Source organism: Aquila chrysaetos, chromosome 6, assembly GCF_900496995.4.
Source record: "Aquila chrysaetos chrysaetos chromosome 6, bAquChr1.4, whole genome shotgun sequence".
Lineage (NCBI taxonomy): Eukaryota > Metazoa > Chordata > Aves > Accipitriformes > Accipitridae > Aquila > Aquila chrysaetos.
In genome coordinates this window covers 41348543-41364400 of record NC_044009.1, presented here as the reverse complement: position 1 = coordinate 41364400, position 15858 = coordinate 41348543, and the positions used below count along the sequence as shown (strand labels likewise).

General features: G+C 43.9%; 1 protein-coding gene across 3 annotated transcripts in view; it reads right to left on the bottom strand.

Annotated features, from left to right (window-relative positions):
* The window catches only part of PDIA5 (protein disulfide isomerase family A member 5), a 103292-nt gene extending 87827 nt beyond the window's left edge, over positions 1-15465 (bottom strand). For 2 of the 3 annotated variants that reach the window (XR_005932690.1, XM_030018223.2), the window contains exons 1-2: positions 15332-15465; positions 3113-3239 (exon numbers count right to left, since the gene is read on the bottom strand). Coding sequence is in view for 2 of the 3 variants with exons in the window: in XM_030018223.2 (XP_029874083.1) it covers positions 3113-3239; positions 15332-15406 (202 nt within the window). In the remaining variant the exon portion in view is untranslated. Of the gene's footprint in view, positions 1-3112; positions 3240-14905; positions 14945-15331 lie in introns of those variants that run through there. The other variant, XM_041124412.1, reaches the window with a different exon arrangement.
* Between the last annotated feature and the right edge of the window lie 393 nt (positions 15466-15858).

The following is a 15858-nucleotide window of genomic DNA, read 5'->3' as shown; positions in this document are numbered from 1 at the left end:
AAACATAATGGTGCATTCCTTTGTTCTGAAGCACTAGAATAACATTTCGTCTAATTTGAAGAAACCAGTATGAGAGGGATCAGTAAAATCTTCTGTAAACTAGAAGGAATGCTGGCTGCAGCTGAAGTTGGGTGGTTCCTTCCCTCCACCTCCCTTAAACAACACACTGAAATTCATACCTCCAGGCACGCTCCCTGACCTACATTTACAGAGCTATACTGTGTCCTCTCCTGCAAACTGGCTTCCATCCCAACACTGCCTTTTTCCTGTGGCTGGGCATTAACCAGTTTGTACCACTGCCTGCTAATTAGAGCAACCTCATTTAGGACATTGATCAGCTGTAAGGACAAGTCATTCAGCATCTCTGCCTGCCTCAATTCTGTCCCTGTCACACACAGAAAATAACCTGCTGTTATTCTCATGACCCTGGGAGATACCCAAACCAACAGTCATGAGGAGCTCAAAACTATTAGCAGAAAGCACCCAGAAAAGGTCCTTCCAAGAACTTGCTGTATTATAAATGCACAACTGAGGTTTTTATAACGCCATGCCACATGTGTAGATTTTGCAAAATACTTCCATTCCAAAAGAGTCTTATAAATGGTATTAAAAATAAACACAAAAGAAAAATGTGACAAGAGCTTGGGAGAGAAAAATATAGAGGTTCAAAAAAGTATCAATTCCCCCAGAAATCTAACAGAAACTGTTTCCTGCCTCAATGAACAGAAAATAGAAACTCAGAGCCTCTTCCAGATCTATTTAAACTGCTGCTGCTCCACAACTACTTCAACTAATTGAATACAAGAACGGCTATATTGGGTCAGACCTAATGCTTCTATAGACCAATATCTTGTCTCCAACGTTTCAGAAAGTGAAGTCAGAGTAGAGAAGTAGAGCCAGAGGGTAGTGATAGCCCTCTCAAATAATCTCTAAACCTCCACAGTTTTTATCACAACTATCCCCCAAGCCAGAAACACCTTCTTTGTATCAACAGCCTTTGCTTGGGCCTGATGCCATCAGAGATGCTAGCCCACACATGTTAGCTCTCAAGAAACTCTCCTACCCCCAATACTGATAACACGCAATTGCCACATCTCTCCAACATAGGGATGTAGACACATAGGGGAATTTTTTTGCATGTCCTTAGAGTGGAACAGTTTGACAAACACCCTTTAAAAAATAAGCATTCAGGATACAACAGACTTGTCCCAGAAGACTCACTAGTTGAGCAGCCCTGGCAGGATACCCAGTTGGAAGGGTGAACTAAACTTTTCCTGTACATGAGGACATCTGAAACCAATGCATTTTCTGCATGAGATAGAAATACTCATCTAGTTTTGCTCATCTGAGAAGCAAAGCCTTTGTTCCAGCAGTATGATCAGATGCTGGCCAACAACTCATCACAGCTGGGGGACGTGTATCTGGGGTTAGAATCGCACCTCCAACTTCATATCTCTTTTTTCCCCTCCCCTCTTTCTGGGTGACAGTTAGGCAAGAGATTTCTAATTGTACAAGGATCACTGTTCTAGGAAGAAACATTAATCCCACAGTCAGCTCTGCATGCAATGCTTTAGACTGCTAAAACCAACCAATTAAATAACAAAAACAGAAAAAGAAATCTCCACAACACAGCTTTTGAACAATGCCCATAGGGCAACATTTATTTGATGAGTGTCAGAGCTGAAGTGTTCTGGTTGTGCTTCTAAAAATGAAAGCAACCATCACCTAAAATCTTAAGCGTAAAAAGAAAATTTTCCCTTTAAAAAGCTGAATAATACAGATGTCCTTTTTATCTAAAGCTTTCCTTTCAAAATCAAAACGCATTAGAAACTCTTTTATGACTTTCACTTTGAACCTGTTACTACAAAACCATTTGGCCAACTTTGAGCGCTCAAAGTTTCCCACTATAGCAAAACACAAATATTTTAACAAAAATTAAGTCACATATATCATTTTAACTGTTTCAGAATAAGCATATCTTTAGGAAACAAAGTTAATTATCCCAGCACCTGCACATTTTTGTCTGCAAAATTCTCTGATATTGGGGGGTGAGGGAGGGGGGATATTGGGTCACCACATACCGCTCCAATTTGCCACACTATAAACCCAGAGCACTCTGCCAACGTCATTAAGCTTAATTGTGATACGACCTTTGCAACAGGTCACAAAGGGAGGACCCAACCCCAAAACAAAGCATTATCTTGTATTGCTTGCCTGCAGGAAGGAAAAAGAAGCAACAACAACGAACAAAAACAATACAGCACTAAGGAAAATCATCTTAGTGACACATTTTACTTCATGCTGTCCCATGACTTCCACACCCATAACAGCATTCTGCACTTGCATATGGAGCTTAAAGATTGTTTCTTCATTTTACATAGTGTAACACAAAACAACACACCAAAACAAACCAGGCAACAAAGGAGAAAAGGTACATCAGGAGGAGAATAGAGCAAAAGAAAGAGCGGACAGGTAAGAGCAAGAGTGAACAGCCAGAAAGGAGAGCCTGAATGAGAGAGAAGACAGCAAATAGATTCAAGGGGACAGGTGGCATGACGTGAAATGAGCCATTTCTCCCTCTTACACAAGCAGCTCGTTTTTTATTTTTACATTTTGTTAATTAAAGTTGAAAGACAACCATGGGACACTCAAAGCTGTCAGAAGCAAAGATGGATTGATTTCAATACTACAAACACTAAGCCTTTCAGTGTGACCAGGAAATCGAAACTTGCAAACTACTGTGATAAACACACCAGAAAGCTCTGGCTGACAGCTATTATGAGCAGCCAGTTTTGGAGACAAAGCCAGAATAAAATGCATTTTTGCCAATGTGACAGAGCTATTAGAAAACCAAATTAAGAAGACTCCAATCTTGAAACATCAGGAGCCTCTGAGTTGGAACAAAGGACACCAGTCCTGAAGAAGCCCTTGTAGTCACGTAGTAGCACCTTGCAGTCACATAAGGCAACACTGAACAGAGAGCAAGTAAGGGCAAACAGCTTAGTGATCTGAGCATGTACACAGGTAACCAAACGTGAACACAGATGTTCAAACGCGTGCACCTTGCTGGGCGCAAAGAGCTGTGACATCAAAAAAAAAAAAAAGGACTTACCAGATTTGGAATACAGCACTAGTATGTTATTCCGTGTCCTGAGAAGCTTCTTAAAATCCTTGTGGTCACTTATTTTTTCTATGAGTGGAGACACCTTCAATGAGTACATGAACGCCGGCAAGAATGCCTACAGAAACATAAAGCCAGAAACATTAGTAACAGGGTCCATGCTGAGAAACAAGACACAAACTGCTTTTGAAATTGCCTTGACCTTTTTTCATGATCTTGAGACATGCTGCCTTAAATAAACGATCATATCGATTTGATCAGCAAAAGAAAAATAAAAAACCATACACGTGACTTACTGAAACTGGACCAATACCACTCCCAGCAAGCATCCTTAAACGGAAAGATGAGATAAACACATCAAGGAATACTGTTTTAGTTAAGAAGCCACTCCCTTTAAAAGTAGAGTTCTTTAGTCAGATAATCAGATGAAAATTCTTATGTAAATTTAATATACTGTAACAAGAGAAGCAGCAAATTACCACTTCAAGAGCACTTTTGTCCCTAGATCTCAGAATACATTGCAAACTCAGTCGAGTACTTGGATATCCCACAGAAGACAGTGAGAGCCAATAAGTTAAAATAACTAACCCACACTGACACAGAGCAGATGAAGGAAATGAAAACAGAATTTGCAAGTAATCCAGCACCCGCATCACAGCACTAACCACAACCCTTCTCCCACCCACCCTTCCAAAGTGGAACAGGGCTTATGTTTCCCACTGGCCATACCATACCTCACACACACACCAGTGCCTTTGCCGCAAGATCAAGTTTGGCTTCCACTGGCCACAGGGAAGGCATGGCATTTAATCTCTCTGCATCTCAGTTCTGTATCTATGCTAAGAAATTATTTTTTGTTGCATCTTTTGGTCTATTTAAATTACGACCACTCCACAGCAGAGTCTGTCTTTTATGCTACCATAAAGTAAAACTCCTATCAAAATATGACCATAACCTCGGCTGGGGCCTCTACTGCTCATTTGTACTGTAATAATCATCAATAATAATAATAATAATAATAATCTTATCCATCAGGCTATGCTGCCTCCCTACTGTACTGAATTCATACTAATGGAATGATTATAGGAAGCTTAGCTGGAGAAATTGTCTAGTTTACATTCACCTTACAGTAAAACCTTAACACTTAATTGCTTGGCTAAAAGCTTTAGCTCATTTGCCTAACACACACAAGAGGTTCAACGTTTTCTTAATTACAGAAGTAATTTTGATCATGTCTCACTCCAACTGGGCTGGAAAATACGTCCAGGGTGGATGTGAACAAGTAAGAGGCTGTTCTTCTTGCATCCCCTGTATTACAGATTGCAGCATTCAAAACAAGGCACTAAGCCAATCAAAGTCAGAACATGCAGCCCCAGGCACTACACTTCATTACAAATTCAGCTATTTGCAAACACCACGTCACTAAGGCACAGAAACAAAAGACTGCACCTACAAAACATACTTTATAAGTGCCAGAAGTTTTTACATGTGGGAAGGGGAGGGGGAGTTTTGTGACGCACGAGGTAGAGGTAAGCCGCCGAGCTGAAACGGAGGTCATCCTCAAAAGGAGCCCAGGACATGTTCAGGAATTTAAAGTCACTAGAAGATACACCTATAACATAAAATATAAAAGCACAATAGGCCACACAGGCTTAGAGCAAACAAGTTATCCCACTCCGCAGGCAGGATTCCTACCACTGAGCCCTGCTGACCAGATGGTCTAAATGTGAGAAGAGAAAAAGCACATTTGCAAGTCAGCCCCTACCTTCAGCATAAATGTTCTTGATGCTTTAATTTGACTGACAGACTCTCATTCTTCTAAATCCAGATGTCCAGAGCTCAGCCTTCCTACTTCAGGCTGATGTATGTGAATCATTTGTGTATTTTCTGAGATAAATACATGGTGTTGCCAATCAAAGTAGACAAATATAGTCGTGCTAAGTGAGGTGACAGAGACATGCAAATTCCTGCTCAAAACTCATCGCAATCAGAGGCTGTACAGGAGGGATTAATCTAACATTGACTTATGAGCAGATCTCTTTAATCCTAAGTATTTTTTTTTAAACTTTTCCCTTCACCTCAATTTTTTCTAATTATCCAAGTGTCTTAAAGTTTTATTTATGCCTTGAGTTACAGAAGACTAAAACTAAACTTTACTGAAACTAAGGCTGAACACAGAGGGAAAAAATGAAACTACAGGTTGCTGCTTTGGTTTAGAAAACCGGACTCAATTAAGGATACTGTAGTCTGTGAACTCAGTGCCAAAAAGAAATAATTGGACCAAAAAAGCCACAAAGGCCACTTTCAACATGACATCAAATGGTATTATGAACTTTGTTTAAACCATCTGTACAGTTTCACCAATAGGGTGGAAGTATGTATATTTCATGTCTTTTCCAGATGGAAAGGCTGTTTAGCCAATTTCAGCAATTCCCCCCCCCCCCCCCCCCCCCCCCCCCTTATAATGGCAGAGCTATAAACCTCTTGAAGAATTGGATTTTGGAAACAGCGACAGCTTTAACTACCACCTTGACAGTGTTGCCACCAACCGAAAACTCGCTGCCCTGGTGGAACAGCAGGCGCCTGGAGGGAGAAGCACATCACATTGCATATATCCACTGCTACTTTGCCCAATTCCTCCCCAGGTATCAAATCAATACGTGCTACTCATTTTCCTGCAGTTTTACTACAGCAGCTCTCTCTGATCCTATGGTTTATACCAAAACCCACTGGGAAACACATTGTGCATACAAGCACACCAGTCAGCCCTGCCGAATAAATCATCATCTCCCTTTAATTAAGATTAATGTTGCAGCCTTTCCTGGTTATAAAACCCAAAAGGTCCAAGCTGAAGGCATCCAGTTGGACAGAAACACCCTGCCTGCACATTTAAGGCAGCCGCAGCAATACTGGGAGGTTATCGGCTGAGCGGAAAAGTTCACCGTCTCCCAATACGCATTTGCACTACATGGTGTTTGCAAACTGATAAGAATTAAGTAGTTCCACGCTCTCCAGCCTTCTCCTGCTGAAATAAATGAAGACCCTACCCAGGAATGAATGAGAAGCCAGTGTATTGCTAAACCTCCCGAAGAACCTCCGCCTTCGCTACCATCTCCACTGAAGGCAAGTGATGCCAAGCAGTCATTTTCAACCGATGCCAGTCCCTGCCACGGGGCTGCTTTGCCCTGCTGCAGTGCCAATGCTGTGATGAACGTACCAGCAGCTACAGCCTCACCAGGGCTACAGCCACTAGTTCTGTCAACAGCATGAAATTAAGAGGATGGGAAAAGAGAATCCTATGGAAGCAGTTACACGCTCTTCTTCACGGAAAACCAGGCTCTTATTCCTGCACAGCCCACAGGCAAAGGAGCAGCAAAGACAAGGTTCATTTGCATGTACTGTGCTATGTGACTTTAATTGTGAGATATGACTCAGGTAGATTTACTCCAGACATTTTGCAGGAGAGCTCATCAGCCAGGCACTCCCCGATCAAGCACGCTGCTTCTTGTTTAAATCCAGGGCACAAGAGGAGATGAGCTCATATTAAAAAGAGGTCAAGAAAGGTGACAGTCCCTCCTGGGCAGGAAGCCTCTTTTCATACGCGTCAGGAAGTGCTACATTCACACATATGGAACTCTATAAATAAGAAACAAGCTAAATTCTCTTGTCACTTGAGCATCCTAAAGCTTTAAAATCTATTCACAACCACTGCTGAAAAGTTAAGAAACACTCCAAACATTTTTCTCAAGAAGCTGCCTACCTTGGTACCCGTTAAAGTAGAAGGCATAATGGGACCAACACATGCAACATCTGTGCCACTCCTGCCCTGCGACAGTTATGCTGACAAGAAATTGCAACAAAACTGAGGGAAGGTCTACTTTATTTCATGCTGTTTGCGCAGTGCCTAGCATAACAGGTCCTCACGCGTGGCTGGCTCAGTGAGCTGGAACCAATACAATAGTCACCTGGTGTCCTCAGATGCAAGAAACTTTGGTGGAGACCTTCAGAAAAAGGCAAACTACACACAGCAGACTATGAAATGCAAATCTGGTAGCACTTCTAGTCTACAGATTTTCCCCAGCTCAAGATCTCAATCTGAATTTATTTTCACAGAATTTTTTATGGTGTAGGTCGCATATCAGTTGTGCGATTGTAGTGTCTGATCTAAGATGCATGAAGGATACTCAAGTAAAATGTAAGTGAACCCAAACCCTCAAGACAGTCAATTCAAAACTGCTGAGAAACACTGCTATTCAAGTACAAGGTACAAAAACACATGTGCTCTAGCTCTGCCTCTGCTCTTCAAATCAAAGTATGTATTTAAATATATAATCTTGCGAGCTAGGTGGAAGAAGTCTGATCAGTCAAAAAGGTTTCATTTTCCTTTTTTTTTCCCACTCTCCAGCAACTCCTTGCAGAGCTGCCGAATATATGCAAGCGTTAAAGAGCAGCAAAACACTCCACAACCCCGTTCCCTTAGAATTGGTACCCATGAAACATCTGAGCTTTCAGAAACCCAGAGGCAAAGAGAGTTACAGGCAAATAACTATTTTCTAATTACACTTCCAGGACTGACGCTATTGAAAAATGTGGTCATCCCTCAGGCTGTGTTTTCTCAAAACCGTCAAGGATCTGAGAAAGCAGAGTTTATTTCTCAAGTTTTTACTCTTCTCTGAATCTCATTTCAGAATGAGAAAAGGGAGTATCTTTCAAGCAGCCACAAGAACGTATTTTCATATTTTACATTTATTATTCAAATTAAATGTGATAAATGCTTAACTGCTGTTCCCACAGAACCCAGTTCAATTTATGAGTTGTGCCCCACAAAAGCTTTGTGACAGCACGGTCTTTTGCTAAGGATAAGCAGCATGCCTGGAGATTTATTTATTTATTTATTTATAATCAAGGGCAATGAAAACACGTGGTTTTAAAAACAAGAAAATACAAATCAAAATTAAATAAGGAAGAACTATCAGAGGACTAGCATTGTACACTGGACAGAAAAACTCCTATTTCTCCTATTTGCAGCTCAAGAGCATGAAAAAAATGTATTTCCCTGGACACAAATTATGCATAAAAAAATATAAATGGATACACGGCTGAAACAGTGCTTAGGTGCCTGAATCCATATGTCAAAATACAATTTTTATGTGCACACTAACACTTAGATGTATAATTAGGTAGACAATTTGCACACTATTCATAAAGAATAGCTGGGGGTGACGTGAACAACGCTGATTCTAGCACAACTGCTGCTTGGCAGGGACGCAGTTTTACATTCAACCACAATTTCAAAAGCCCATTTTTCAGCAAGACGTTGACTTTGATTTCTGTCTTAGCTTAACCGCCCACTGATGTCATTCTCATTTTGGGACAACAACATTCAACCCACTGTAAATATGATCAATGAGCAACCCTGTACATACAAAACAGATTGTGTCTGACAAGGCATTTTATGGGAATCTAGCTAAAGAGCAAACCTGCCTCAGAATTCCAAGCAGTAATGGAGATACCTGAATTTAATTTCATAATTAATTTCTTTAGGAGGGGAGTAGTTCACATTCTAAACAGAGGTCTCCTCTGCTACATTAAAATGGGGGGCAGGGGGGAGGGAACAGGCAAGAAATCCCAAGAACAAGACCGGATCTCACCTTCCCTTTCCCACTCAGTTTCCAAAGCGAACCCTGTGGTGAAGCGCACACTTAACTTCAGAAGGTAGATTTGAAGGAACATCTCTGCGCTGCAGTGATGGAGGTTCGTAAACCTGCAGATCAGCCGGTGGCACAGCCAGGTCCTGGGGTGCACGCAGCGTGCACGTACTGAAAATACCAGGTCTAAGTCATCTATCTCCAGGCAAGAGCAAGAGAGAAACAGATCTGTTGCTCCCTTCCCCCCAATTTGTTCTCACTTAAAAATACAAGATGTTCAAATCCAAAGTCCCCTTGTTTACAAGAATCACAGTTTGACTGCAGATGTTTTATCTTCCTTGTTCATCATACAAACCACTCTTGACCTTGTGCAATAATTGCTTGCTTTTCACTTACAAGCCCTCCCTCTGCTGCTATTTACATTCAGGGTTGTGCTGCTTTGATCACTGAGCCATTTGTAACAAATGCCTTCCAAGATGGATAGTGATAAGTAGGACAGTCCCCTGTTTTCATTCATGATTAATATCCAAAATAGCTGTAGAAACATTTTAATCAAATCAGATGAGGGGGGACGGGTTATCTGTTACCCAAAGGTACCCCAAGGAAGCCTGCTAAGAATTTATTATTTGAAAGAGGGGGGAAGAGAAAGGGTAGCACTTGGGTCTCAGACTTCAGGGGTCACAACTGAAATAGCCCCTGCAGTAGCCCATGCAATCCCACTTGGACCGCAAAACCATGTTCTCCCAACCACATCTGCAGCGGATGGCCAGGTGAGGAGCGCTCCAGAAGACACACCGGAAGATCAATAACTTCTGCATCGGAAGACTGACAGCATTAAAAACCCATGGTTTTTCCTGACAGATTTACATTTGCAGACACTCCCATCGGACACTTCTTGGGTTTTGTGCATTTCCCATGAGCTCCATGGAAGAACGCATTCTTACTCTGTATATAATCCAGATCAATGAACTCTCACCTCAAGCCATTCAAGGAATAAAAAAACCCCCAAGCACTGCTGACATTTTATTGTGGTGGGTCATAGCTACAAGAGGCAAGTGTCGTATCTTCTTTTGTTCGCAAAGGAAGGCAAATTAAAATCCTGACACAGAGTGTCTTGGTATTCTTTAACTTAGGCTGAAGAATGCTACAAATAAGGCACTCCACTTAACGTGGTGCTTGCTATGTTCATTTTCCAAATATAGAAGATAGCAAAAAATACCATGGAGACGTCAAGATTTGACTAGACTCTACTGTTCATATTGTTCTTAAACACTGGGTTTTAAGGAACATAAGCTACAGGCATAATAGTCTATACTAAAGGTTGTTCTTAGGGGCTCTGCGTAGCCAATTAATTGTATGGTTTATCACTGTTTTTCAAGTGCTTAGTGAAGGAAAACCTGTGCAACTATTTACTAATTAACAACTGACTGTAATAGGGTCAATTACTAATGCTGACAAATAACTTTGTCCTTATTAGGAAAATGAAGCTCGCTCTCTCTTCAAGCCAGGCATTGGTGCAATATATATTAAACAAGCTGTTGATGAAATAATGTTTCAGGCATCACTTCTGAATGAGTACATTTGGATGACTTCAGAAGCTAAGGGCATGAGCAAAGCATATGCCACACAATCCCCCACTAAAAACTGCATTTTGAAGAAGTTTAAAGAAGCATAACCTACTCAAAAAACACATAGGAGATGCTATAAAAAGACAACAAAAAACACTATTAATGGGACTTACAAAGAAGAGAGGGCAAAAAATGACACCTGAAAATCCTTAGCACTTTATATGGCACTTGTTAGCTTCAAAGCATTGCGCAAATATTAACTAATTAATCCTCAGATTTTTCTGCCAAGTGATAGGAGACAAAGCTTAATTTAAATAGTTGGAGTAAAATTCACACAGAAAGGAAGTGATCTGCAAGAGGCAAAAGGAAGGATACATCAGAGCAATCCAGCACACAGCTGATCCTAGAGCAGCACACAACCACATGCTCATGGCGTGCCATCTCCTGAAAAGTGAGGGGCAGGGAGAAACAGTCTATTTGCAGTCACCCAGCAAATATGCTGTATGACGATAAACCCAAAGACAACAGACAGGACATCATCAAGGTGGCCGCAAATGAGATTAGCTTTGTTATCTATGTTCTGCAAGCGCACAAATCACAGCACCCTCCACCAATGCTACCAGCTACTCTCAGCTAGCAAATGCTAAAACTTAAGACCTGCTTTGCCGTCACAATTTTTTGCCATTCACAACCTTGAAATGGTGGCAGGATCAAGGTAAACCATAACTTACTTCCAAAGTGACCCTGTCTGCATCAAGAAATTTAAGGCAATGCTAGTTTGTGATTCTGGTCGCAAATTGCATTGAATTTTTCCATGCACAGACCTCCAAACACAACTCTGAAGAAAGGTGAGTCTCATTACCCCAATTTTACTGAAATGAAGGAACTCAAAGAACTGCATCACCAAAAAGCAAAAGAAATGGTCAACAATGGAACAAGAACCTCTTCAATCACCAATTGCTCATGACATCGTGAACACACCCCTGGGCAGAAACACCACCTCTGATGACCACACCACACTTGTGGCAATATCCCAGGCGCTTTGGCACCAAAGCCAATGGATTCAAAACATCACTCCATAAGGTATGGAGTTGAGTAACAAAACCAGTCCTGAAAGCCCAGGTTTGATTTGGGAGGTGGTGCTGGTTTTGCCTGGGGTAGAGTCAATTTTCTTCATAGTAGTTGGTATGGGGCTGTGTTTTGGATTTGTGCTGGAAACAGTGTTGATAATACAGGGATGTTTTAGTTATTGCTGAGCAGTGCTTACACAGTCAAGGCCTTTTCTAATCCTCATACCACCCTGCCAGCAAGCAGGCTGGGGGTGCACAAAATGTTGGCAGGAGACACAGCTAGGATAGCTGACCAAAGGGATATTCCATGTCATATGACATCATGCTCTGCATGTAAAGGTGGGGGAAGAAGGAGGAAGAGGGGGATGTCCAGAGTGATGGCATTTTGTCTTCCCAAGTAATTGTTACACGTGATGGAGCCCTGCTTTCCTGGAGGTGGCTGAACATCCCCCTGCCAATGGGAAGTGGTGAACAAATTCCTTGTTTTGCTTTGCTTGCATGCATGGCTTTTGCTTTACCTATTAAAGTGTCTTTATCTCGATCCACAAGTTTTTTCACTTTCACTCTTCTGATTCTCTCCCCCATCCCACCTGGGGGGAGCGAGCAAGTGGCTGCATGGTGTTTAGTTGCCAGCTGGGGTTAAACCACGACAGAAGGGCATCTGAGGAGACAGAGCATAGCCCACAACACAAGTTTTAAAAATCTGTATTTTGAAGAGGGAACAGACAAAGTAGGAATGGGGTGGCGGGACAGCAAGTAAGGGATTTGCCTCTGCAATATCCTCTTCTCTGACCGTGGCAAAACACTTCCCAAAGCAGCTCCTGTAGAATAAACAAGAACTGGATGGGAAAAGGTATTCCCAAATTCAAGCTGAAGGACCACCACGGGAAACAGCACCTGAGCACTGCAGAGGAGAAGCAGCGCTCGCACCCTGCCTGCAAACTCACCAGAGGCAAAGCCACTGCTGGCACGCTGCAGGGCTCCCTGCAACACAAAGAGTGAGACACGTCCAAGCCCTCCCCACAGGCCTGGATTCACAAGTCCGCGTCAGTGCTCACCAGCGCGTTCCTGTGATGTTACTGGGACTTGAGGAGCTGGAAGCCCGAAATGTTCCTTTCAAGCCTTTCTTTGAAGGCACCAGGTTCCCAATGGCTGTAAGTCGGTCAGACTCAGAAGACAAAATGACCTTTGCCATGTTGGCCTGAGATAACATTCATCAGTGTTTGCAAAGCAAACAAATCCCAGATCCGTAATCCTGTTGCAAGCAGTGGCTGGCCTCTGCTACGGAAAGGACAGTACCCAATACATCAGAGGAAACGCAAATCCACCTCGGTGTGAAACTCCTTCCCAATGCCTTTAGCAGTAAATTCAGTCCTCCAAGCGTGAAATACAGTCAACTACTTGACATACCAAATAGGGAAGTATCTCTAAAGTTAAACCACAACTTCCCTATGACTCTCCGACTCATTCAAGAAAAAAAACTTCACAGCAGGCAGAGATCACTGCAGTATCTTCCTCACATGTGTGTGTCACATTTACAGTGATGCAGAAGATAACAACTTAACATTAGAAGATACTGAAGTATTTTCTTCATCCAGCTTTGTAGTTTTTCTTTTACAAATGCAGGAAGTCTTACAGAGATAAGGATTTCAATTCTCGGAAGCCACCTCCAATTTTGGGTCCTACTTTAAAAATGAGCCCTATTTTTCAGGAGTGCTAGGCATGCATAACTCTAGCTGCTGTCCCAGGTGCACTGCAAGCACTCAACACTTGTGGAAAAAAAAAAGAAAATAAAAAAAAAATCACGTTTGGGTACATAAAAAAGGACAGGCTGGAAGGAAAGACAATGTTCTCATTAACCTCTGTCCTACCAAGCAGCTGGCATTACCTTCACTTTAACTTTACACACTGAGAACGTCCCGATTTAACAGCCTCACTGACTTTGCAAACATTGACTCAAGAAAAATTTAAAAGCAGGTTTTGCAATGTCACAGCTGTAGGCTAGTTTTTTAATCCTGGCGTACAGTTACACATTTCAAGATGAAAAATCGCACCTTCAAGTGCAAGATAACACAAATTGGAAGAAATAATTTAAGCTACTTGAATACAGCAAACGGGAAAGAATTAGCTGAATCAACAGCTCAATTAAGACATCTGCTCAGCATGCAGTATCACACAGCAAATAAAATGCTGGGGCAAATCAAGAAGGCTAAGAGAGAATAAAGTGGATAAATTATAAGGGCTTCATATAATTTCACTGACAACGGCAGGCCCACTCTGCTCATCTCAAAGATACCAGCTCTGCAATACAAAAGGTCCAAAGAAGGGCAACTAGAATAGTTAGGAACAACAGATTCACATGAAGAAAGCGGGGGGGGGGGGGGGGGGGAATAATCTTTTAATCTACAGAAAGAAATCACAGCAAAATGCTTACATTAACATAACATGAATGTTACAGTAAGATAAGGTCTGACAGTTGCAGTGGATATAGAAGGAAATACCACAAATAACTCCGCGTGCTTAGTTATTTTAAATTAAGGGAAAATTCAGTCCACTTGTAACTCTACTTGGTCCACAGTATATACTTAATCGGAGGAATTCACTGCCAAAAAGTATCATTGAGAAAAGTACTGTGAATATTACAGACGAGCCACAGGTAAAAAAAGCCACACTAAGACCTCTCCAACATTTTAGGAAGAATTCAGCCTGACTTCAGTTTCACTTGAAATCAATAACTAAATTGCAGATAGCAGACGTCTGTGCTTCTAGACCAAGCTTAGAACAAAACAAAAATTGTGCAGGATGCACAGCATTTCTTTTCCCTCCTCCTGAATGAGCTGATAGCTAGACCCCTGCCTGGGGCAAAAGGCTACATCAGACAGGGCCGATTCTTTCTGTCCCACAATGGCAATTCTAATATTAGTACAAAATAAGCATAGGGCAATTAGCAATTCCACGCTTGATCTGTATGAATTAGATGAGCACTCCTAAGTCACGCGTTTCCAAATACATTTCGGATCACGCGTGCGTAAAAAAATTAATGTAATTTTTCATTAATTATTAACTCTATTTGTCCAGGCAGAAGGAAGAACTGTAGTTCGTGCCAATAAAGTAAATAAAGGAGCGCTTTAAAGCATGCCTTCGCCAATCTTTTGAGCTATTTATGCTAAATTCTGTGGATAAAAAAAAGAAAAATCAGACTTTAAAATATTTCTGTAAGTCTAGGAGTCTCCCTGAGGTAAGGGGTGTTCTACTTACTGTAATTGCAATGAAACATACCCAGTTCCTCCGGAATGCACTAAGATGGAGAGCGCCACATTCGAGGGACGCACGGGCAGGGGCGGCAGGACTGCCCACGGCCGCCCGGACTGCCCACGGCCGCCCGTGCCCGCGCACAGGTGCACAAAGCCGAGCGAGGCCAGCTTTGCTGCGGCAGAGCCACGACCGAGGGAAGCCCGCTGCCGCCGCGGCACCGATTTTCACACGAAACTTACTCACGAACGAAGCGCCCGCCGGCCGGAGCCCCCGGGGGCTCCAGCCCGCAGCCGCTCGGCGAGACGCCGCCGCACGCCGGGGTGGGTTTTCTCTGGATGTTTTTTTGAAAGACACAGAGAAAGGGAGGGAGGGAAGCAGGAAAGCAGCGCGCGGGCTGAGGGCTGGGGAAACAGCCGGGAGGAGAGCTGCCGGAGCCCAGCCACGCCGGGCTGTGCCCTGCCGTGCCGAGCCCGCCCAGGGCGGCGGCGGCGGGTGCGGGCGGCGGGGGCAGCCGCCGCGCCCAGCCCGAGGGGCCCGTCCCGCTCCCAACTTTCCCCCAACTCCGCCGGCCGCGCCGCGCCGAGCGCCCCCGCCCCGGCCCGGGGAAGGGGGACACCCCGCGCCCGCCCCCCGCCGCCCCGGGGCGCGGCCGCCGCCGCCGCCACTCACCGCCAGGCCGAACAGCAGCAGCGGGAGCCGCCCGCGGCGCCGCGCAGCCCCCGCGCCCTGCCCCGGCGCAGCCATCGCCGCCGCCGCCGCCGAGCCGGACCCGCTCCGGACCCGCCGCCGCTGCGGGCTGCTGCCACGTCTGGCGGCGCAGGCGCGCTCCGCCGCTACCGCCCGCCCGCGCGGCGGCATGACGGGGCTTGTAGTCCGCCCCGCGGCGCGGGTCGGGGCGGGGGCGAGCATCCCACCCGCCCCGGACAGCGTGTGCAGCTCCCACAGGGATCCGGCGCACGGCAAAAGAAAAACAAAACCAAAAAGCACGCACCCCCCACCACAGCTACCGCCGGCAATCACAATTAAAAAGCAATTTCAAGAGAGGTTAAAAAGAAAAAAGTTCCAGCTCTTCTTCTCCAACGTCCCACTGGCCTCCCCGCTAGGATTAGTTTTTTGTGCCTCCACCCCTCTCCCAGTGTGTACCTTGCTCTAGAGAGCCTTCTGGCCAATAACCTCGTTCTTGATGCTCTTTTGTC